This window comes from Camelus bactrianus, chromosome 1, assembly GCF_048773025.1.
Source record: "Camelus bactrianus isolate YW-2024 breed Bactrian camel chromosome 1, ASM4877302v1, whole genome shotgun sequence".
In the NCBI taxonomy this organism is placed as follows: Eukaryota; Metazoa; Chordata; class Mammalia; order Artiodactyla; family Camelidae; genus Camelus; species Camelus bactrianus.
This window is the reverse complement of record NC_133539.1, coordinates 102,927,097-102,950,025: the sequence shown is the minus strand read 5'-3', so window position 1 is coordinate 102,950,025 and position 22,929 is coordinate 102,927,097. Positions and strand designations below refer to the sequence as shown.

The 22,929-nt window shown below is 33.2% G+C and overlaps 1 protein-coding gene across 6 annotated transcripts in view; it reads left to right on the top strand.

Annotated features, from left to right (window-relative positions):
* The window catches only part of U2SURP (U2 snRNP associated SURP domain containing), a 47,194-nt gene that overhangs the window by 2,891 nt on the left and 21,374 nt on the right, over window positions 1-22,929 (top strand). For 2 of the 6 annotated variants that reach the window (XM_045514686.2, XM_010952232.3), the window contains exons 2-18: window positions 5,618-5,662; window positions 7,002-7,133; window positions 9,025-9,123; window positions 10,938-11,052; window positions 11,485-11,618; window positions 12,453-12,520; window positions 13,089-13,183; window positions 13,268-13,303; window positions 13,391-13,473; window positions 14,495-14,660; window positions 14,843-15,054; window positions 15,990-16,033; window positions 19,130-19,234; window positions 20,307-20,373; window positions 20,452-20,615; window positions 21,938-22,100; window positions 22,503-22,582. In XM_045514686.2, coding sequence (XP_045370642.1) covers window positions 5,618-5,662; window positions 7,002-7,133; window positions 9,025-9,123; window positions 10,938-11,052; window positions 11,485-11,618; window positions 12,453-12,520; window positions 13,089-13,183; window positions 13,268-13,303; window positions 13,391-13,473; window positions 14,495-14,660; window positions 14,843-15,054; window positions 15,990-16,033; window positions 19,130-19,234; window positions 20,307-20,373; window positions 20,452-20,615; window positions 21,938-22,100; window positions 22,503-22,582 — 1,808 coding nt within the window. Of the gene's footprint in view, window positions 1-5,617; window positions 5,663-7,001; window positions 7,134-9,024; window positions 9,124-10,937; window positions 11,053-11,484; window positions 11,619-12,452; window positions 12,521-13,088; window positions 13,184-13,267; window positions 13,304-13,390; window positions 13,474-14,494; window positions 14,661-14,842; window positions 15,055-15,989; window positions 16,034-19,129; window positions 19,235-20,306; window positions 20,378-20,451; window positions 20,616-21,937; window positions 22,101-22,502; window positions 22,583-22,929 lie in introns of those variants that run through there. The other 4 variants (XM_010952234.3, XM_010952233.3, XM_074370105.1 and 1 more) reach the window with 4 other exon arrangements.

The following is a 22,929-nucleotide window of genomic DNA, read 5'->3' as shown; positions in this document are numbered from 1 at the left end:
TTTTTAAGCCTGGGAAATGTGGGAGAAATTCAGTAAATGTTTTAGGAATTAACTAAAAATTTCCTGTGCATTTATTCCTGTATCACCAGACTGAAATAATGTTTTGGATGAGAGGGATGTTGGTGCTATTTTGTATTTATTATCTTGGGAGGAGAGACAAAGAGCCATAATTGTTTGCTTAGAAAAATGTTAAACATATTTCCTTAGAATTTAATTTCTAAAAATTAATTTATTTTGATTTTAAGAGTTCTTTGCTCATCAAAATGAAGATATGAAGATAAATGTGGCATTATCATTCCTTCTGCATTTCCAGTGTTGATAATACTGCTAATATAATGGAATTGTGTGCCCTGATACTTCACTCTGACAGTGCTGTTTTTTTGCCATATTGTCAAAAATTGGGTTAGAGAGGTACATAAGCAAAGTAGAAAATAACTGCTGGATTCCTTGGACACCTAGTGCTAAATTGGTGTGGGAACTGTTTTAATTGACTGCTGATTAACAAAAGTGTTTCACTTGTATGAAATAAATAAAACGAGGATCCATTCAAGGCTTGTGATTCTTAGATGTATATTACTGCCTGTGTACTTTTTTTTGGTGGTACCTTAATATATGTAAAAATTAAATATGGGAAACTCCAAACAAAACACAGACCTTGAAAATTAGGCTCTTTGTAGTTTGCCAGTTTTAGTTTAAACTGAATCTTCATTATGATATGGTTGTAACCATAAGACAACTACCTTAAAATATAAAGTGGTTAGTTTTCTGGGTGGAAGGCTGTGTTTTTGTGTGGAGAGAGGAATTACAAACTTTTGTTTTCTTGATTGATGTTTTTTAGAAATTTGAGTATTTACAGCACTAGTACTTGTATATGACTTTATATGGTTTTAAAAAATTCCCATCTTGTTGGATTGAATTGATTGTTTCCTAAAAGTCCAGTTTTTTCCTTCAAGTTTTTAATTCCTGATTCTTTGTTTTTCCTGGAAAGTGAGTTGACAAAAGCTACTTCTTTACCTTGCTGGCAAAGGAGAGGAGAGTTCATTTGGTATGCAGGTTGAAGACTCCTGCCTCTCTCTTTTTATAAAGAGCATAATTTTTTAAAATAAAAAAACCTTCCTACAGGGTATTAAACTCAAAAACATTAATATTACAAATAATTTGCCTCATACTATTACTAAATAGCTTTAGCACTTATTTGCAGATTGGTCACATGCTAGATATTTTGCTGAAATAATTTTTTAAAAAGCAAAGTGCATTTGCCAGTAGCATTTGAGGCTCTTTGATACTGTTAGATGTCTCTTCCTTGAGTTTTTTTTCACTAGGCTCTTTCTCAGTTTAGATTAACTACAGATCGTTCAAAATATACTTATAACGTTTCATATATTGGTAGTGTTTTGGATGTAATTTTAAGTTTGTTAACTTTATTAATAGTTACAAATAATATTTTATAAATTAATATAAACTTAATAAATTAACTTAATTTTAGGTTATTTAACTTTATTAAAGTAAATCATGCATGTCTCAGTGATTTTATGAAGTTTTTTTGAGAAGTAGTCTTTGGTTTGTCTTGAAGAGTAGTGTTCAGCCAGGTACTGCCACTTGCTAGTGAGTGGACAGCAGCTTAGTATGTTGATAGTGTGCAGTGTAATTTTGTTGGGTAGGTACTTGTTCCAGCAGGTTAAGTCAACAAGTATATTGAGGCTCCTTCACTTGCCAGATCTTGTGCTTGATTCTGAAGAAGAAAACATTAAATAAGACAGTATTCTGTTTTCGGGAATATGCTATATAGTAGAGGAAGAGAGTCAACACATAACAGTACAAGGCAGAGCTATCAGAAGCATCTTAAAGTTTAGAGAAGGAAGTGACAGTTGAATGGAGGGTGATGGTGGGAGGGCTTCAGGAATAGAGGAGTTTGGTTAAGTCTCTAGAACAATGAGCAGAGTTTTGAAGGGTAGATATAGGGGTATGAAAAGAGATGGATGGGTAAGGTGAAGAAAATGAATCACTGGGAAGTGGATTGATAAATGGTCTGGTTTAGCCAGTGTATAGGGCACTTGCATAGGGAATAAAAGTTGCTGAGTTGGAGACGTAAGTTTGAGCTAAATTGTGTTTTCGAAAGCTGTGGAAAATTAGAGGCAGAGAAGTCGTTTAGGAAAGCTATTCTGGGGACATAGTTTTGGAAGGATTTGAGAGTGAGGAGGACTAGTCTGAAAATTTTTGCAGTGCTGCTGACAAATATTGAGGGTTCCTTCAGAAATCTCACCTCAGATACTCTACCGTCTCCCCACTCCTATTAAGCATTTCTACCATATCTCCACTCCCATTAAGATTTGCTTGCCCTCTGTGCTTTTGTGGTATAGCCACATTGTTCTCTCTTTTTATTAGCTCCCAAGGGCAAGAGCAATGTCTTGCTTTATATCTCTCATGCATGATGAAGTACCAGAAAGTGGTTGCCTAGTAAATGGTTGAAAAAAGGGAAGATCTGAACCACGATAGTGAATTTAGAAAGAAGAAGGGTCCCTGTAGAAAAGCTGCTATATTAGAGGTGGGATGAACAGAATTTGACGCAGTTGATTATGGGGATAAGGAAAGGACACCATGTTGACCCTGTTAGAATGCTGCTGGCTAACCCTCATTGAGCAGTTGTTAGGTAACGAACACGGTTCTTAGTGCTTCACCTGTGTTTGTCCTGCACAACAATCCTGTGAGGCAGGTATGATTCAGCTTTACAGATGAAGGAACTTACAAAGCCAGTAAATGCTAAAAACAGGAAATCTGATTCCAGAATCTGTGTTCTTAACATTTTACTACTTACAGATTATGAGTGATTGAGAGTTACCATTCAGTGTCAGGAATAAGAAGGTCAACAGGAGAAACCAGTTTGGGAGGAATTTTGGGTATATTAGATTTGAGGAGCTTGAAGACATTCAGGTGAAGATGCCCAGGAAGTTGTTTAAGAACATATTGGAACCCAGGAGAGTCATCAAGGTAAGGAATTAGGAGTCATCTCAGTATGATAAAGGTGTTGATATGTTTCCTGTGGGAGTGACTGTTAAACTTTTGGAGATGTAAATTGATGCTTCAAAGGATGTGAAGAGGGAGATGTGGGAATGGAGATCTGACTAGGCAGAATGGAGGTGTTGGAGAAATGTTGCTGCGGGTAGTTTGCTAATTTGAAAACGTAGGTGTAGGGGTTTTTCAAATGAAGTAAAGTAGGAGCAGCCAGAAAAAAAGTTTTATGGTATAATTTAGTTGACTTCACCTTTATCTGCTCAGCAGCCATCAGAATGATATTTTTAATTTAAAAAATTCTCTTGCTGTCCTTCCCTACATTTGTACTGTATCTGCTTTCTCCTGAGATAAATTTCTCTTGTGTCTGCTTCTTTATTGCCTCAAACCTCCCTTGTTTTACCCTTTTCATTTTTTGCTTTGGGTCTTTTCATTTGGATGAGGATTTGTGCTGTGGAATTCAGAAGATCTTTAAACATCGTTACTTTGCAGTTCCTCAGTGAAAACGTAAAACCCAAACCCAAGGCAAATAATACAGCACAGTTGCAGTTTAAGTAGAGGGAGAGGTTCAGCTACTGAAGTAGCATTACATTTACTGTTTACCTGGACCCATTTGCTTTAGAAGTTGATTATTCCTTTGAAATCTTTATTAACTACTATTTGCATCTCTCTAGCCGTTCTCAAGCCTAAAAAAAGTTTCATTCTGAATGCTATGTAGCTCTAGCTGCGTATCAGTGGAAAATGTCTGGTTTGCAGTAAATATGAACAGTGTCATCTTAGGTTAATTGGAGTCAGCTGATGCATCTTCCTCAGCCATGCTGTTATTTTTAAATCCTAGAAATGATTTGGATGAGGTGGCATAGATTAAAGAAAGAAAGGCTTGCACTTTCTTAGCTGCTTTGGGTGAACTTTGGAATTATTTTTGGCAATCCCTCTTGTCCCCTTGCAAAGACTTCACTTTGAGATTTTTGAGCTTTTGAATGAAAATGTATTAAATATATAAATAGCTTTACGTATAGTTGACTTTGTCTTAATAATGAGTTTTCGCCTCTAGGAATGTGGTGAATCTTTCCGAAAGGTGACTTGAATAACAACTCTTTCATGAAGTTTGTATTTTCTTCGTGTAGGTTTCATATATTTTTTAGTTGGTTTCTAGGTGTTTTATGGTTTTTTTTTTTTTTTTTTACTATTATGATTAGGGTGTTGTTCTTGTTACCTTGCAGGTTTATTGGAAGGCAGTTGAATTTTTTTGTCAATTCATTCAGTTTCTTGACTGAACATTTTTTCTTTTCTAGAGAAGTTATTTATTCCCTTGGATTTTCTTATTTCTAAGTGTCTGCAAATGGGCGTATTTCAAACTGTGAGTCAAAGTGTGTTTTACAGGGTTAAATTTAAATATCAAAACATTTCTTCCATGCCATCTTGCCTTTTAAGAAAGGTTAGCAGGGAGAAGAAAGTTAATGAGGAGGGACACAATAAAAGTTGGGGGAACAGAAAAAAGATGAGTAGAGAGAATGGAGATGGGAGATACCTTGGTGTTTGGTTGTCTTGGGCTGATTTGCCCAGGGCCCAGTAAAATGGAATTCAGAGGAATAAATTGATTCAGTATGAAAATCTGACCAGCTGTTCTTAGCCTTAAGTTTCAACAAGATAGGTAAAGCAGTACTGTGTGGACCCATATGAATCTTATTTACTCTTTTCTACATCATACAAATCTTCAGTTTTCTCTTAAAAATTAGTATATCATCTTGTGCACTTTATTTCAGATCTAGGACTGAGCTAGGGTCAGGTGAGATATTTGTGATCTCAAGATTCTTGATTTCACTTTTAAATACTTAAATGTATGTAGAATAAGTGAAATATCAATACCCAATACCTTAAAAAATAAAAACAACTCAGTGATAGAATTAAATTCTGGGCCTCCAACTAAAAATTTCAGAAAGATACCAGATATTAGTTAATAGCCCTGTAGCTTGTCTTCTTCATCCTTAGATGCATAGTGGAAAATCAAATGAATTATTATATGCCATATGTAATCTGAAATGTAGACCAATTAAGAAAAAATAAGATGAAGTTTAACGTTTGACTTAATGGGAAAGTGCCATTATGTGAAGACTGAACTCTTTTTTATGCAGCAGTTGGTAATAGTGGCAAGCTGACGTTAGAAGTGTTTCCCTAAAACAAGTTGCAAATGGTGGCCTTTCTAAGATTTCATAGTGAGAGTTTCTTTTCCTTGAAACTCTTTCCCCAATAGAATTTGTACCTTTTACTAGACATCAAGGGATTAGGTATGGGTTTTCTTGCTGTTGGAATCTGACTCTTAAGAGGTTTCTTTGTTGTGTAGCAAGAAGTTTTGACCATCAGTGTTATGGGAGTAAACAGTGTATCTTATGACTTGGAAAGAGCTATGGAACAAAAATTCTGTTGTAAAAATAGTTAGGTTTTCACTCTATAGTGTAAAAGGTAACTATGCCTCAGATATATCCCAGCTGAGAAGAAATTGCTACAGTGTGGAAAGATTAAGTCTGTGTAACGAGAAACACTTGTTTGTTAGTGTAATTCATTTTCTGATTATTTAAATGTTGACTTTTATTTTTAATACTTGCAGACCAGATCATCAGATGTTCATTCGTCTGGATCTTCAGATGCACATGTGAGTATAAAAAACAATCTTTGTCTTTTTTCTTTAAAATTTAATTTCTCTTTGTATATATCCCTGCTTGATATATCCCTTTTGATTTTACTTGATAAATAAATGTGATTGAATTGGTTGTGCCTGTTTTCTTTCACCTTTTTCTGTTAGATGTTCTGTGTCCTTTTTTGTGTTCTATTATTTACATAAGTTGGCCCCCTCAAACCATGTTAGAAACCAAATATGTATATTTCCTTTTTTATTGTACTTAAAAAGTTTTGTACATGCACACTAAGTGTGTACTTACACATTTTTTAAAATAAGGGTTTACATTATGCACAGTCACTGCACAATACACCTGTTGGAAATCCCTGCAGGTCAATAGATATAACTGTAATCTAGTCTTTCTGTGGGATCTTAATGTTCCATGGGGGAAGTACAGTTATTTATTAAGCTATTTCTTTGTTTATGGGCATAGACATTTTGTTTAAAGCTTTTTGACATTTTGAATAATATTGCAATAAACATTCCTTAACATGTGTTACTACAGCAGCACTCACAGTGTGGTCTTCAGACCTCTGGGGTCACTGAGAACCTTTCAGAGGATCTGAGTTCAGAAGTATTTTGTAACATTACTAAGACATTGTTTGCCTCCATTATGTTGGCATTTACACTAAAGGTGCAGAAGTAATTGGTGGGTAAACTGTTGACACCTTAGCACAAATCAAGGCAGTGTCACAAAATGTGCTAGTAGCCGTTTTATTCTCCCCCACCAGGCATGGTAAAAATACGCTAGTTTCATTTAAGAATGTTTTTGATGAAGCAGTAAAAATTACTAATATTAAAACTTGTCCTTGTGTATGGATCTTTTTAATGTTCTGAGTGATGAAATGGGAAGTACATATAACACACTTCTGCTTGCCAGACTGTGATATTTGTCCTGAGGAAAATTATTTATGGGATTATTTAAATGAAATAAAACTGGCTCCTTTTTTCATGGAATACCATTTTTACTTGAAGGTACAATGGACAGAAAACTATGGTTAATAGCCTTGGGTGTTTGGCAGATATTTTCTTGAAAACTGAGGAAATGAACCTGTTACTTCAAGGAAAACAGCTATTTGTTACCAATATCAAATCTGAGCTTTCAAATGCAAGCTAAAATTATTGAAAACTTCTTGTGCTTAAGCACTTTTCTGATGAAATCAGTGGTGGTATGAAAGAGATGGGATTAAGGGATCATTGGTGATATATTTTTATACAGTGTAATGAAGTTTGTCAGTATTTGAACATTTGAGTTGTTTCTAATTTCAGTGCTACATATATAAATTTTAAAAACTTGTTTTTACTTTTCCTGAAGATGGATGCGTCTGGACCCTCGGATAGTGATATGCCAAGTCGGACGCGACCTAAGAGCCCAAGAAAACATAATTATAGGAATGAGAGTGCCCGTGAAAGCCTTTGTGATTCTCCTCATCAGAATCTCTCAAAAGTAAGATGAATAAAGAAAGAAAGGATAGTTAATGATTTTGATCTGTCCTGGATTGAATTTGGTAGTTGAATATTTTGGTTTCGTACTTACTGTTTCATCTTGTACTATTTGAAAATAGCATTCATTGTTCTTTTTGGGTAAACAAGAAACTCAAACTCATCTAAGGAAATGTTTTTTAGCTCATATGTAAGATAGATTTCATTTAAAGTTTTAAAATTTGATTAAAAAAAAAACCAAGGAGTATTTTGATGTTAAATGGCAAATAAATTTATAATTTTTCCCTTATACCAATCATTTACTGAACCATGTTCTAAATGCTGGTCACTGGAAATACACAGATGATTAAAACACACTTCAAAGATGTAGTCCCACCCTGGGAAGCAAACGAGCGGGTGCTGTTCATTCTGGTCAATGCAGTGCCCAGGGTTACAGACAAGGAGCATCTTTACTGCTTGTGTCTGCAAAGTAGTCTTGTGATTTTTTTTTTTTGGTCCCCCCCCCCCCCCAATTTCAAATGTTTTCTTGTCATGATTAAATTTGGAAGATAAAATAAAGAAGACAGTCATTACCAGCCAGTATTAAAATTGATAACTTTTCTTTGAAAACCGATAAATTTATTTTTCTTGTTTAATATTTGTAAGCATAAATATATTTTTACTTTGCTGAGGTCCATTTTACAGGAATGCATTTTAAAGTATTCTTCAGTTCTGATTTTTTTTAATTTTAGGAAAAATTCTGTAAACAGACTTTTTAATGGATGATTAATATTTTTTGAGTAAATATTCCATAATTTCCTTAACCATTTCTCTCTTAGGTGTCTAAGTTTAGCTCTTAGGATATATATAAAATTGAGCTGTTTTGTAAAATTATATTTTTCATTGAATTTATATGTAACTTTACCATTTGTTTAAACTTTAGAAGTTGAAACAAAAGGTACTGAATGATGGCAAAACATTTTCCTTTCTATTTTGGGAAAATTTTTACTTTGTCTCTGTTTCTAAATCCCAATTTTGACTTTTGAATTATGAACTGCTTTATTTTTTCAAAGGGATTTTAATGTAACTTTAAAATAGTTTGCAGCAATATTTATTTTCCATTCCGTATCTCACAAGGGCAAGCCTGTTTTAATAACCAGGGGATTAATAGTCTAATTTTGTAATTGGTTAACTTCTCATTTTGACAAATGAGGGAGAAACCTTTAGATTTCAATTGCTGATTAGTATTTTAGGTTGTATTCAATAAACATTACTTTCTTAAAAGTTTATGAATCAAAATTAACATTCAAGTTAATAACTGATTAAGCAATTAAAGGTTTGAAATTTATTTAAGCCATATTTCAGAAGGAAATTGCTTTTAAGTTACATTAATGAAGACTTTATTAAAATACTATTTTCTCATATTCAAATTAAGTGATGACTGTTTACTTGCCTGAAACCTAAAACACTGATATTTCCCCAGCAATGAAAATGAAATCATTATGTTCATAAACATGAGTTTTATTGATGAAGAATAAGGTAATTTACTGAATTATAAAAGGAAGTGATGCAATTTGTAGTGCCTGAAATGGGGGTTCTAGATGGTAGTGATATCTGCTATTGAACCATGGAAACAAACGTCTCCTTCTCCCTATTTGAATGTCTGTTTTCTGTAACTGCTTCTTTTGCCCCAAAACGTCTGTACTTTCCCTCCTCAAGTGCTTTTATTCTTGCTGCCAGCAAGTAGCTTGAATGAGTTCAAAGCCTTGGTGTCTTTCTTTGTGTTTTATTTTTACTTAAAAAAAAAAGCCTTTTGTATGTTATTAACCCTGAGGTTATTAACAGTTAAGTTGATTGTGTTATAGATAGCATTAAGAATTTGTATATGAAGGTATGCTTTTTATTTCTTTTCACAGCCTCTTCTGGAGAACAAACTTAAAGCATTCAGTATTGGAAAAATGAGTACAGCTAAGCGAACTTTAAGTAAGAAGGAGCAAGAAGAATTAAAGAAGAAGGTAATGCTTTTTAAGTCTTTTTAGTTATGTTTGTCAATAAATGTGTCTAAGGGGGCATTAAGTGTGTGGACGATGGCGAAATGTTTTTACAAGATTCTTAACCTCCAAAGTATTCTCAGCTCCCACCCCAAAGTTGTCTACAATGCAAAGTATATTCAGAGGAGTCCAGCTTTATTCCTGTCCCGTCCACCATTTCATCTCTTCTCTGTAGCAGTTTTGAACATTTTCTGGTATATTCTTTTTGGATAAGCGAGTGTGTATAAGTATATGTTGTGCCTATTCTTTTTTAGATGAACAATAAATGGCATGCTATATACAGTATACTTTTCTCTCTTGCTTTTTTCGTTTAACTTTATATCTCAGATAACTGCAAGTGTATCTGCTTATTCTTTTACTATTCCTTGTTTTTTTTTTTTTAAGCAGTATAGATATTCAGTAGTTTTTTCACTAAAATCCTATGAGGGCATTTGTGTTTTTTCTTTTGCCTTTTCCAATAGTGCAGTTATGGATAATATTATGCATATGGGTTTATTCCATGTGTATCTTTTGGATCTATTCCTATAGGTGAGATTACTGGGTTGAATGGTACATGCATAAACATAGTTCTGCTAGATAGTGTTAAATTGGTCTTTATGGGAAGGTCCATTTTGCATCCCTGTAAGCAGTGTATAAGGGGTTGTTTCCCCATAGCCTTGCCAACAGAGTGTTTTTTGAAAAGGCTTTACCAATATGCTTGGTGAAAACTGGTACCTCATTGTAGTTTTAAATTTTCATTTCTCTTGTAAGTAAGGTTGAACAGCTCTTCTTGTGTTTCTCTGAACTGTCTGCTCATAGCTAAACCAATATTTCCCTAAGTTAGTAGATTATCTCTGTTTTTGAAACTCCTGTTGTCTGTGACACAGGGTATAGTGTTTTTTCTCAGTTAGATAGATTGCCTTTTTATTTTGCTTCTGTTCTGTTTTTTTTCCCCCCACGCAGAAACTAGTTTTTGTTGTACAGTCAGATTTATTATCAGTCTTACGATTTCTGGTTTGTCAGTTTAGGTTTTTCCATTCCAAACTTATAAAGGAATTTCCTCATGTTTTTTCTAATACTTATGTTTTAAAATTAAATCTGATTTATTTGCAGTTTCTCCTGTTATATGATATGAGGAATTGGTTCATTTTTTTTTCCAAATAGCCATCAGGTTATCCCAACATTCATTGAAAAGCCCGTCTATTCTTCACTGATTTGAGATGCCTCTTTTATTGAATACTAAATTTCCACATGCTGTTGGATCTATTTCTACATTTTCTATTCTATTCTGTTGGCCTTTCTTTTCATACATGTTTTGGGGACATTTAGAATAGTTTTAATTGTCAAGGTTTTTCTGAGGTTTTTTCCTTTAATGCCAACTGTCCAGAGATATTGCTTCTTCAAACTTCTAATACTCATGTCTTCGGTGGTTTGTGAAGGAGATCTTTATATTCACTGAATTAGATCATGCCTTGGTACTATCATAAACATGAATAGGATAATGTATTTTCTATAGTCAGTTGTCATACAGTTGGACCCTTAAATTGTCTCTAAGCAAGTTTACTTAGTGGATCATTTTCTGGTTCCACAAATTACCAGTAGAGTAGCAGAGCTCCTCTTAATTTTACTGTTAATTAGTATCTAATATCTATTAAGGATTAGATATTATTGTCTATTAAGACTGCTTACTAACCTTCTTTCCTCAGTGGAGGGAGAGGTTTTGTTTCCATTACTACTTGATGAGTTTCACCCTGTGTACAGTAATATCAAGTGACGTTAATATTTTCATGTGTATTTAGGAGGATGAAAAGGCAGCTGCTGAGATTTATGAGGAATTTCTTGCTGCTTTTGAAGGAAGTGATGGTAATAAAGTGAAAACGTTTGTGCGTGGAGGTGTTGTTAATGCAGCTAAAGGTGAGTGTGAATATTATAGTCCTTGAGCAAACCTAAAAGTCTTACTTGAATGACTGCGGGTACTTATTAAAGAAGTTTGATTGCTTGTAAATTTCATATTTTCCTTTCTGTCAGCACCCTCTGGTGGTGATATTAATAAAATAAATGGCCCAATGTGGATTAATGAGATATTGGAGCCAGTTAAGTTTTAAAAATATTTAGTACTTCTCAGGTTTCAAGATGGTAGAGAACTCTGCAAAAATTTTAAGGCATATGATTCAATTAGCATTTTTGAGAGTAGGGTGCTAATATTTGAATTTAATTTCATATTTTGTCACTAGTGATATACCTTAGTACTAAAAGCATTTTACTAATTTTTGTTTATTTTTAAATAAAAATAGTAAAATTACATAATGTTAAATAAGTTTTGAAGCTTGATATTTTAAATTTCAGAAGAACATGAAACAGATGAAAAAAGAGGTAAAATCTATAAGCCATCTTCAAGATTTGCCGATCAAAAAAATCCTCCAAATCAGTCATCCAATGAAAGACCACCATCTCTTCTTGTGATAGAAACCAAAAAACCTGTAAGTCATACTTAAAGAAGTGTCCATTTAATGTTCAGAGATAACACTGCCAATGATATTTTCAGTACTTCCACTGTAAGCAGGACTTTGGTTTCTTGTTTTTAATTATTTTGGGAGTAGATGTTGAGTTTTGATGCTTCCTAGATGAGAGATAATAAATTAGAACACATAGATGATACTCTTTTTATCTTCTTTGAGCACTGAACATGTGCTGTTACTTACTCATAGCATTTTGCAAGTAAAAAGTTAACTGTATTTTAGGTATAAATGTGAAATAATGGGATTGTCTTTTTGAGTAGTGCTGAACTTGGGTATTTAAATCATATCAGCATGTAGTATCAGTTACTTTGGAAGACTATATGCTGCAGCAATGTGTCTGTTGCCTGGAATATTTTTGGAATTTATTTGGAATTACTGTCAGACACTTTATATATACTCAGTGTTAGGGAAGCTTTATTTTTTGAGAGTGGGGTTTTCATGGGAGATGGTAGACAGACATGGGTCATGTCATTTGGAGCCAAAATTGGTGAAGAAATGTGACTGATATTTTGTGTGTGTGTGTGTGGTGTGTGGCTTTTAAAGTAATTCTTTCAAACTCAATAAAAATAAAATAAAATAGTTCTTTCAGAACTATTTAAAAAAATTAACAGCTCTATTGAGATATAATTCACACACCATAAAGTTCAGTGGTGACAAAAGCATTCTTTTTAATTTAAATAATTAGACCATAATTGGCACTAAAATAAAAATTTATTTAAAATGATCTGATTATTGAACCATTAGTTTTGTTTAAACTTGTTTTGTTGGGAGTATAACTTATCATATCCTTCATAGCCACTGAAGAAAGGGGAGAAAGAAAAGAAAAAAAGCAATTTGGAACTCTTCAAAGAAGAATTGAAACAGTAAGTTTTATAGTGCTGAGAATGGTATCATGGTATCATAGGTATTTTGAGCTGATACTTAATAGATGCAGGTATGGAGAATGTAGTCTACCAGTTAGTTTTTACTAACTGGCTTACCATGACGATGTTTTAGGTATTCTGGTGGTATTTTGTGGGGTACGTTTGAAAATGAATTAGCGTTTTGTCCAGTGTCTAGGTTGCTTGCATTATGTGGATGCAATTCAATTGATATAACTGATGTCCGGAGTCCTGTTTGCAGTGGAAACAATATAGTCACTGAGATGAGGTGAGGAGTGGTTGACCTTAGCCAAGAAAGAACAATTTCAGTGGTTTTAATATTGAATTTTCTCCTCATCTTAAAAGTAGGTGTTATATTCCATTACTTGTATGATATATCAGAAATTTGCTCATGACTTGTAGCTGAGGAACTCTCTAATGTGATTATCCGAACTGGCATTACACACAAATATTTCAGATTATTTGAAGATGGTATCTGGATAATGTCTGTTATTAAATATGAACAAACAAATTTTGGTTTATTATCACTGATTACATATATTTTCAACAGAATTCAAGAAGAGCGTGATGAGAGACATAAAACGAAAGGCAGGTTAAGTCGGTTTGAGCCACCTCAGTCAGATTCTGATGGTCAGCGTCGTTCTAGTAAGTGACATTTATTTTAATGTTTGTATTTGTGATGAAACTCTTCTAAAAACTGAGAATTGTTTTCTTTTCCCCCTTTTAAAGTGGACGCACCTTCAAGAAGAAATAGATCATCTGGTGGTAATACAGTTTTTTGCTTTTTCAATTCGTAGAAATTGTCCAACTTTTTTTTTTGCAGGTTATAATTTTTTTCTCTCTTTGTCCTAGTTCTTGATGATTATGCACCTGGCTCGCATGATGTAGGAGATCCAAGCACTACTAATTTGTACCTTGGAAACATTAATCCACAGGTAATATTAGAAAAATAAGATGAATGTTGGCTCATGTGCTTTATACTTTTGGAGGAAAACTTTGTTGATCAATTAAAAAATAATGAAGTCAAGAATCTGAAGTAAGCAGATTTAGTGGAACTAGATAAGTCTCTAAAATTATCTTTTAAAGTTGAGCCTTACTGGTATGGGCTGAATTTTTTGGTTGCAATTCTTGAGGGCTTGTCTCTTCTTTCTGTAACTGAACTGTACTCTGATTTTGAAATGTTTTATGAGGTGCTGATTTTATTTATCAAATCAGGATATGACCAGTGGTGGACAGTATTCTTTTGAGATTACCCCTTTCTGATGCATAGCTTGCTTCCTTATGGATTTCCTTTTTCATTTTTTTGTCCTCATGATAGCAGACTAGTATTTGTGCTTTTTTCTTTTATATTTTAAATATTTTCCCTGCTTCAGTGCTAATCGTTATGGGGAATGTACTGATTATTGTGCATAATATGATCTTCTAAAAATGTATATATTTTGGACCTCATTGCATATTTACCATTTTCTGTTTTCTTTGTTCTTGATTACACTGGTAGCTGGGTGCTGGAATAAGAAAAAGTTATCATATTATTTATTCTTTCATTGCCAGCAAATATTTCCTCCTTGACTTAAGTGTGGTAATCATTGCCTAAAAAGTATTGCTAAATGCCTGAACAAACCTTTGCTGTAGAACAGCTTATTTGAGATCAGAATCTCAAAAAGAGGAATAGTGAAGGTAAAGGTGTGCTTTTGATTTCTTCAGCCACCCAGCCTCTTTATTCAGTCACTTGTTAGTAAAACGGAATGTTTCTGGTATGAAAAGATTTGTGAGTGCCCCATGAGGGCATGATTTTTTTCTCTTTTTACCCTTGTAGAGGTCCCAGTACTTGAATGGATAACTGTAGTATTAATAAAAAACTTCCATTTTACAAAAACTACCTTGCTTTCTGTTGCATGGATTTCTTTTTTCCCTTTCTTTTTTTGCATACCAAAAACCTCTTGTGCCTTTTAATAGATGAATGAAGAAATGTTGTGCCAAGAATTTGGGAGATTTGGACCATTAGCCAGTGTGAAAATTATGTGGCCTAGAACTGATGAAGAAAGGGCAAGAGAGAGAAATTGTGGCTTTGTGGCCTTTATGAATAGAAGAGATGCTGAAAGAGCTCTAAAAAATTTAAATGGTAAGAAAGTCCATTTATAGAATTCAGACATTGTTTTGGTTTTGAAAAGTATTTGTAAAAACTCTAGAGGAAAGATGGACCAGAAATGTAAAGGTTAAAAATGAAATTTAATTCAAATCACTAGAGATCTTTTATTTTCTTTTGAGACTTATCAAGGTGACTTTTCTTTTCTTTTCTTTTAGGAAAGATGATTATGTCTTTTGAAATGAAGTTAGGTTGGGGTAAAGCTGTGCCTATTCCTCCACATCCAATATACATTCCGCCTTCTATGATGGAACATACACTTCCCCCACCTCCATCAGGACTGCCTTTTAATGCGCAGCCTAGAGAGCGGTTAAAAAACCCCAATGCTCCCATGTTACCACCACCTAAAAACAAGGAGGATTTTGAGAAGGTAATTTAAAAAATGTACATAGGGCCGCATCTAATTTGTAAATACTAAATCTGTGGTAGTATTTCTTTTCAACAATTTTATAGAAAATGTGTGTGTAATTCTGTTTGGCAACTCTTAAAGAAAAAAAAATAACTAGATGTGTTCCCGGCCTTAGCCCATGGAAACCCTGTATTGGGATACTAGGTCATATTTTTATTTGTGGCTACCATTCCTTTTTTGACCACTTATTATGTTTTTTTTTTTCCTTTGTCCACTGTTGTATCCAGGTTTGCTTAAGTGTACTATCTAAATTTGCTTTGTTTTGAGAAAGTGATACTTTGTATTTGGTTAAGTGCCTTTTCAAGTAGAAAGACCTCCTAAATAGTTAAATTGTTTGGATGGCAGCTAGATAATAGTTCTCAAGATCTGAGGTATTAGAATATTTGACAGCATATGTGGTTTTTAAAACGTTAACTACTCTAGCGAAAGCAAAGGGTGAGTATTTTCTTTTTATTAAACATAAAACCAACTTAATTTCAAGTTATAAAAATTTGTTGGTTCTATTATGAATTAATTACACTTAAAATGACAGGGCTGGTTTTAAAGGCTTGGGAACAAAGTAGCAAACTGTATGGTCAGAGTCAAACAGTTAATTATTTCACAAATTAAAATCTTTATCTGATAATTCTCAGTGTAGTACCTATTTCAGTGCATTGATGTGCATTCTGGCAGGAATGTTCTGATTCTTTGCATTTGGTGAACGTTATTGTTCACTGAACACATCCATTTGCATTTATGTAATTGCTTAGTATATGATTACTTCAAATGCAGTGATTGCCTGCAAAACTTGTGATTAGATGTGTAGTATTTTCAATGCATATGTATATTTTTGCTTGTTACTTGTTAACAATACTCACATATTCTATGTTTATTATCTGATGTGACTTCATATACAGACTCTGTCGCAAGCCATAGTCAAAGTGGTTATCCCAACAGAAAGGTACATGTTTTTCTTTATTATTACTGATCTAAATATAGACAATATCCCCTTCTGAATTAAAAAAAAATGGTGTTGAGGAAAAGGTAAACTCTTGACTGAGCAATGGTTCCTTCCCAATACTTTTTGGGGGGATATGTGAAATTTAACTAACTTTAGTATACTTTGCAATTTTATGTCATAATCTTTTTTGTTTTTTATTGTTACCAATGTAGGGTGTTTTATAGCTTTAGTAGTTAGAATGTGTTTAATAGATTTAATCTGGAGTTGTTGGTCTAATCATAATAGACTGTTGTGATGGGAAAATAAGTAGGTGTTTTATATGTATTTTAAACTTTAGGTAATGTTACAATTTGACCCAATCTTATTTTTTCTTGGTTTCTGAATGTTTAGTATTTGAATTTTCCTTATTGAAGACATAGCTTTTTTTCCCACTCTGATTAATTTTAAGAAGGAATTTCTATTATTTTCATGAGCACTGAACATACTAGAACCACTTTTTTCATGATTACAAAAGGGGTTTGGAATTCTTTTATTTTCCTTTCTTCTTTTTTGTTTTTTTCTTTTTCAACATAATGTTAAAGCAGAAGAATTCATGCTCTAGGTATGCTCTTGCTCAGTCAAGCTAAGCCTTTTCCCAAACACAGGAACACAACACTGGTTGAATAATAAATGAACACAAAAGAATACCAAATTCTCTTTGACATTGGCCTTGGTGAGCAACACCAGCTGAACTGTCTGCGGCAGCGGGGGACCAGGAAAACATCATGGGATGGATTGGGAAAGTATACAGTTTTTGACCAGACATTGGTACGATCGACTCCAATAAATGTGGTTTTATTATAACTGAGAGACAATTTTTGGTTTTTTTTTTGTTGTTGTTGCCCAGAATAAGATAATTACCATTTTAAAATAAAATAATGCACTTTAAAATATATCATCTTTTTGTACTACACTGTTTCATTTTGATAGAAAAGTCACCCTTTTAAAAATAAGAAACACAATCCTTAAGGAAAAAGTGTGATTACAATTCTTTAGTAATCTTGAGCTTAAGTTAGCAACAACTAATTGTCAGATTTTGATTTTAAATAATCATGAAAAAACTTAAAACTTTTAAACTGTAAAATTTCTAAGAATAGATTTATCAGTTACAAGCCTGTTTAAAACTATAGTGGGTTTTTTTTTTTTCCACTGATAAAGCACTCACAGGAGAGTATTTTTGTAGCACTCAAAAAGCATATATCCAGTATTAGCTTTACTTGTGGCTCAGCTTATTGCTATACAAAATATTGAGTATACATTTTGCTGTGAAATCTTGACTCACCATTACAATGAATCATTTGTTTTAAACTTGCTAAACCATTTTTCATCTATCTATAATATGCAAGTCAAGTTGCTTTTGACTTAATTCATACAAGTTTCTGGATATATAGCATTTGTCCAGCTAGTAATTGATTTTACGTATTATGATACATAAAATTTCCCTACACTTTAATTTGACACATACCAGTGGGAGTTTTGGAACTGAATCATAACTTTACATTATCTCCCTTCCTTTAAAACAATGTCATTAACCATATGGATGCTGAGAATACATTCTCATTTGGATATCAAGAACTGCACATTTGCAGAGCAATTAATACTTCTGTGAAAGAAAAATGATTTTTAGGTTTAAAATTGAGTGATGCTTTTGGTTTTTTGTTTTAACAATTTGAGGTTGAATTAATAGTTTTAAATATATAGTTTCCCCCTTGTTTAAGATTAGTAAACCTTCATATAATTTTTTGACCTGTTTTAGGAGGTCAAAAAATTCATTATTTCACAATGTAGAGATTTTGTCCACTTAAGTAGGTTTGTTTGAAAACTGTGAGAAAATAATTATAATTACCATGACATAAATTATTTCATGTACTCTGAAGGAGGGCATTATAGAGCCAAAAAAAAAATCTGTCTTATTCTGTAACTACATATTTATTTATGTTCTAGCAATTATATGAACTTAATTTGAGCTGGGAATGCTAAAGGTGTAATTTAGTGTGTGCCTTGTACCAAGAGCCAATATCCTTTTGCTTTCCCCAGTTGTTATTTGCCAGTTCTGTTTGCTGGGGGACTGGTGAAATGAGAAATCACAAGTAGCTGTGATAAGCTGAGTCAGTTTTGCCTGACACTGTAATCAATTATAAAAATGTGTTTGGAGTCTAATAAAGTATCAGCTTCAGATTTTAAAAATAAAGAACTTTATAACTCCAACCAATAACATGACTACTAAAAAGTTACTCACATGTTTACTTTTGGCTTAAATATTGGAAAGTAATTGTTATGAAAAATTGGAAGGGCATATCACTATGTCCCTTATTTTGGAATATTTTGGAAAGAGGACTCCATTCATTTGGCAATATAATTGCTTTATTGATTCATAACACACGGGCGAAATTATACATGTCATGAACTGTGTGAACTAGTTTGAAGTGTGATCCAAAGGGATGTTGCCTCATGAAAGGTCAGATTCAATAAAAACTCCATCTGCTATGTGTGTACCAGAAAAGCACAGGAGTTGGATGGATTTTTTAAAAATTAAATCAGGCCTTAAACTTGTTAAATAGTTTTATGTTTTTATAAATTATAGTTATGTATATAGCATTTCAATATTACCACAAAAGTGCTTGGTTTAGGAATGTTTTCTTTTAAAACTGAGATAGTGTGTAAGTTTTTAGATGGCTATAACGTGTAAGCTGTAAGTTACTGATTTTATGTATTTGCAGCTTTCCAATTAGTTGTGATTCATAATTTAATGTTTTACATTTGGAAAATAAAGTTAAGTGGCATTTAGAAATTGAAATCTTAATTACTATGAAGCTGTGTTGTGGTTTACCACCCTCCCTTATCTTTCCTTCCCCTCCCACTCCCTTATCCCCATTGCCCCACTCCCTCTTAATGCACAAGGTATTAACAATATGCTCCAGGTTACTTTCTTGGTATAAGATTCTGCATTAGTCAGCAGAATAATCTTTTCTGCACAATTATAGTAACTTAGGTCAAGTGTAGTTTTATATAGTGGTAGGTCTGAATCCATTTTCTTTAACTGTGTTGTTGTTGTAGGAATTTGCTCGCCCTAATACATCGAATGATAGAGTTTGTTGTACGTGAAGGGCCAATGTTTGAAGCTATGATTATGAACAGAGAGATCAACAATCCTATGTTCAGGTGTGTATTTTTTTATTGCGGTAAAATTTATATATAACAAAAAGTTATAATTTTTACATGTACAGTTTAGTGGCATTAAGTACATTCATGTTGTGCAACCATTACCACAACTTTTCTCATCTTCTGTAATGGAAACTGTATCCTGTAAACAGTAACTCCCCATTCCCTTGGTTTCTTAGCCTCTGGCAACCACCATTCTATTTTCTGTCTCTTTGAATTTGATTACTCTAGTTACCTCATCTAAGTGAATCATACCTTATTTGTACTTCTGAGAGTGGCTTATTTCACTTAGTGTAATGTCTTCAAGGTCCATCCTTGGTGTAGCATGTGTCAGAATTTCGTTAATCTTTTAAGGCTGAATAGTATTCCATTGCATGGATATACCACATTTTGTTTATCCTCAGGTGTACATTTAAAAAAACACTTGAAACTTATTTTTTGGAATTAAAAATACTTCAGAAATAAAGTTCTAGAAGTCTGAGGTTATTTTTGTAATGGGGTGAGGAGGCAATTTTAGTAATTAGACTAGAATGTATTTGAGTCAATTTTCAATAATTTTTCAGGATTTTAGTTAATAACATAGTATTGTTTTTAGCATTCTCTAGGAGGAAAATACTTTTTATTACATTTTCAATGAAAGAGTCTTTTGTAAATAAGGTATGGTAGAATAAATGAGGTTAATAGAAAACTGCTTAACTTCTGAATAGCTATGGTATCTAACACATTCATTTAACAGTTTTACTTAAGTCATTTAAAAACGACTGCTTTGAAATTATATTTTGGGAAAACCTCTCCATTGCCAGACACAGTAGCTGACACATAAGTGTTCAATAAAACTGATTATGAGACTCGGCAAGATGCGTACATACCTTCTGAGTATGAATGTCAGAAAGGCAGTCTGGGGTTGGAGTGAGGAAGGGGATAGATGGCAGTGGGTGAGGATTTCTCTTCAGAGATATTTGCTTTTGGCTTTATTTAGGGCCAGAAAGGCAACTGATACTTTCATTTGTTTATATTTACTTGAAGACCGTTCTCCATTAAAGAATATGCTTAATTTTTTGTTTTGTTTTAGGTTCTTATTTGAAAACCAGACACCAGCCCATGTTTACTATAGGTGGAAACTTTATTCCATTCTGCAGGCAAGTATAATCAGTTACTTTGTTAATTTTGACTCTGAGGTATTAGACCTTTCTAATAATATTCTGCACACTTACTAGGGAGATTCACCAACTAAGTGGCGGACGGAAGATTTTCGTATGTTCAAAAATGGATCTTTTTGGAGGCCGCCACCATTAAATCCATACCTGCATGGAATGTCAGAAGAGCAAGAAACAGAAGCTTTTGTAGAAGAGCCTAGTAAAAAGGGAGCACTTAAAGAAGAGTAAGATTTTTGCCTTTCTGTTTATATATTCAAAAATGTTGCTTTAATAATCATTTTAATTTAATGGACTTATAAGATGTGTTACTCCTAAAATAAAATGGTTTTCAAAATTTGTGAATTTTTAGAATAGTGACATCTCTTAACACATGCGTTGTAATTTTAAACATCTTGGCAAGTAGAAGTGTGTGTCCTACTGAACTTGACCTCCTCCTACTATTAAAAATTAATGATGATCCCTTAAGTAACTCTACTCCAGCAGTGGAATACTTCAGATTCTTACAGAAATTATCTCTGGGCCCTTATAATTCTTGCCTCTCTGAATGCAACGTAAAGAGGAGAAATTATTGTATGGCTTAGTGAAGTCAGATGGGTGACTGTGCAAAGCTGTTCCACAGAGTGCAATGTGTGGCCACCATGGAAGCATGTTGTTAGTGCTTAGTTAGTACTGGTACAGTGCAGTTAGCCTGGTTTAAGAGGCAAAAACAGATTTAACTATTGAAATATTCGGAGAAAGTTTTGTATACTTGATGGGAAAGAAAAAGGCTAAAATAATTTTTAGCATATAGGATTATATACTTCACTGTATAGTCTATAAATCTTAATGCTGGTTGCATTGATGCATTGTTTGTGAGAGCATATGCTAATGGAGAGCTATAGTATTTGAGAGTGTATTTGCTTCTGAAGGTGTATGTTCTTCATTACTTTTGCCCAGGGATCTGCAGCCTTAGCCCATAGGCTAAATCGGGCTGCCTCCTGTTTTTGTAAATGAAGTTTTATTTGAACACAGCCATGCCCATTCCTTTATATGTAGTCTGGTTACTTTGATGTTAATAGTAGCAAAGTTGAGTAACTGACAGACTGTATGGCGTGTAAAGCCTGAGATATTTACTATCTGATCCTTTACAGGAAAAGTTTGTCAGCCCTTGCTTTAGCCTGTCCTAATCCTATGCAGAAGTGCTGAAGTGACAGACTTCCTTCAAAGGAAAGTAAAGGACGTGGAGGTTCTTTTTCAATGTAATAGGATAATAGGACTGGCACACTCTCAAAGACTCTTGAAAAATGCCTGTAATTTTAAATTTACTTAATTTGTAAAGCAAAATTCACTCAAATAATTTATTAGTTCTTGGAAAAATATTCCTTCTCATATCAGTTCTTTTAAAAAATTACATTTGGAGTACGTAACACCAGTTAGACTTAACACAATTTAGTCTTCAGAATTTTATTTGAGTGGGTTTTAAAGAAATTAGTTTGTGAGCGGAAACTATAATGGCATTTGAAATTTGTATCTGTAAATATTTATAAGTAAAAAAATTTGTATTCAGACAGAGGGATAAATTAGAAGAAATTCTGCGGGGGTTAACTCCAAGGAAAAATGATATTGGAGATGCAATGGTTTTCTGTCTTAATAATGCTGAAGCTGCTGAAGAAATAGTGGATTGCATCACTGAGTCATTGTCTATCTTAAAGACACCCCTTCCCAAAAAGGTATGGGAATGATTTCTCTTTATGGAACATTTAATTAAGTGAAAGAGAGAGAATAGTTGACTTCTTTTTGGATTAAAATTGGTTTCCCCTTTGAATGAAGAACTTGACTGAAGAAATCTTTCCTATGCAGTTTTATTTTCCTTCTGCCTGGGTAACTTATGTCAGTTGACACAAGTTACCAACAGATTGAAATGTAAATGAATTACTAATTTTATGCCTGCCAAAGTCATGGTTGTGGTGATACTGAATTTCTTATACCTCTTCTGATTGAGATTATTAAATTATAGCTAGACATTGGCCTTATATCATTGATTTAATAAATTTCAGTATGGAATTTTTTAAGAAACATTTGCTGTTGGTTTTAATTTTTAATCCATTTTATGTTACCTTTTGGTATTCTAGATTGCCAGATTATATTTGGTTTCTGATGTTTTATACAACTCTTCAGCCAAAGTTGCCAATGCTTCCTATTACAGAAAATTGTAAGTATAGTGGTGTAAGCTAATATTCCTGAAATAAAATATTAAAGGCTAAGGAGGTCAGAAAAAAAGGATAGTTTTATTAGTTAATACCCTCAATAATAAATAATTTGAATTTCATCATAGTTTATAGGATTTTCTATAAAATTGGAATTTATTTATTGAATTAAACTGGTTTAAGCTAATTATCAGAATCTTTTGAAAGTTTTCATCTCAGTTTCTTAACTGTTGATGATAGAACAAATAGGAAGAGTTAAAAATAATTATTTCTATTGCATATTTAGGCACATGTATAATAAATAAGCTGAAACAATAGAAATAATGGCAAAAATAAAGGAGAAAACCAAAGA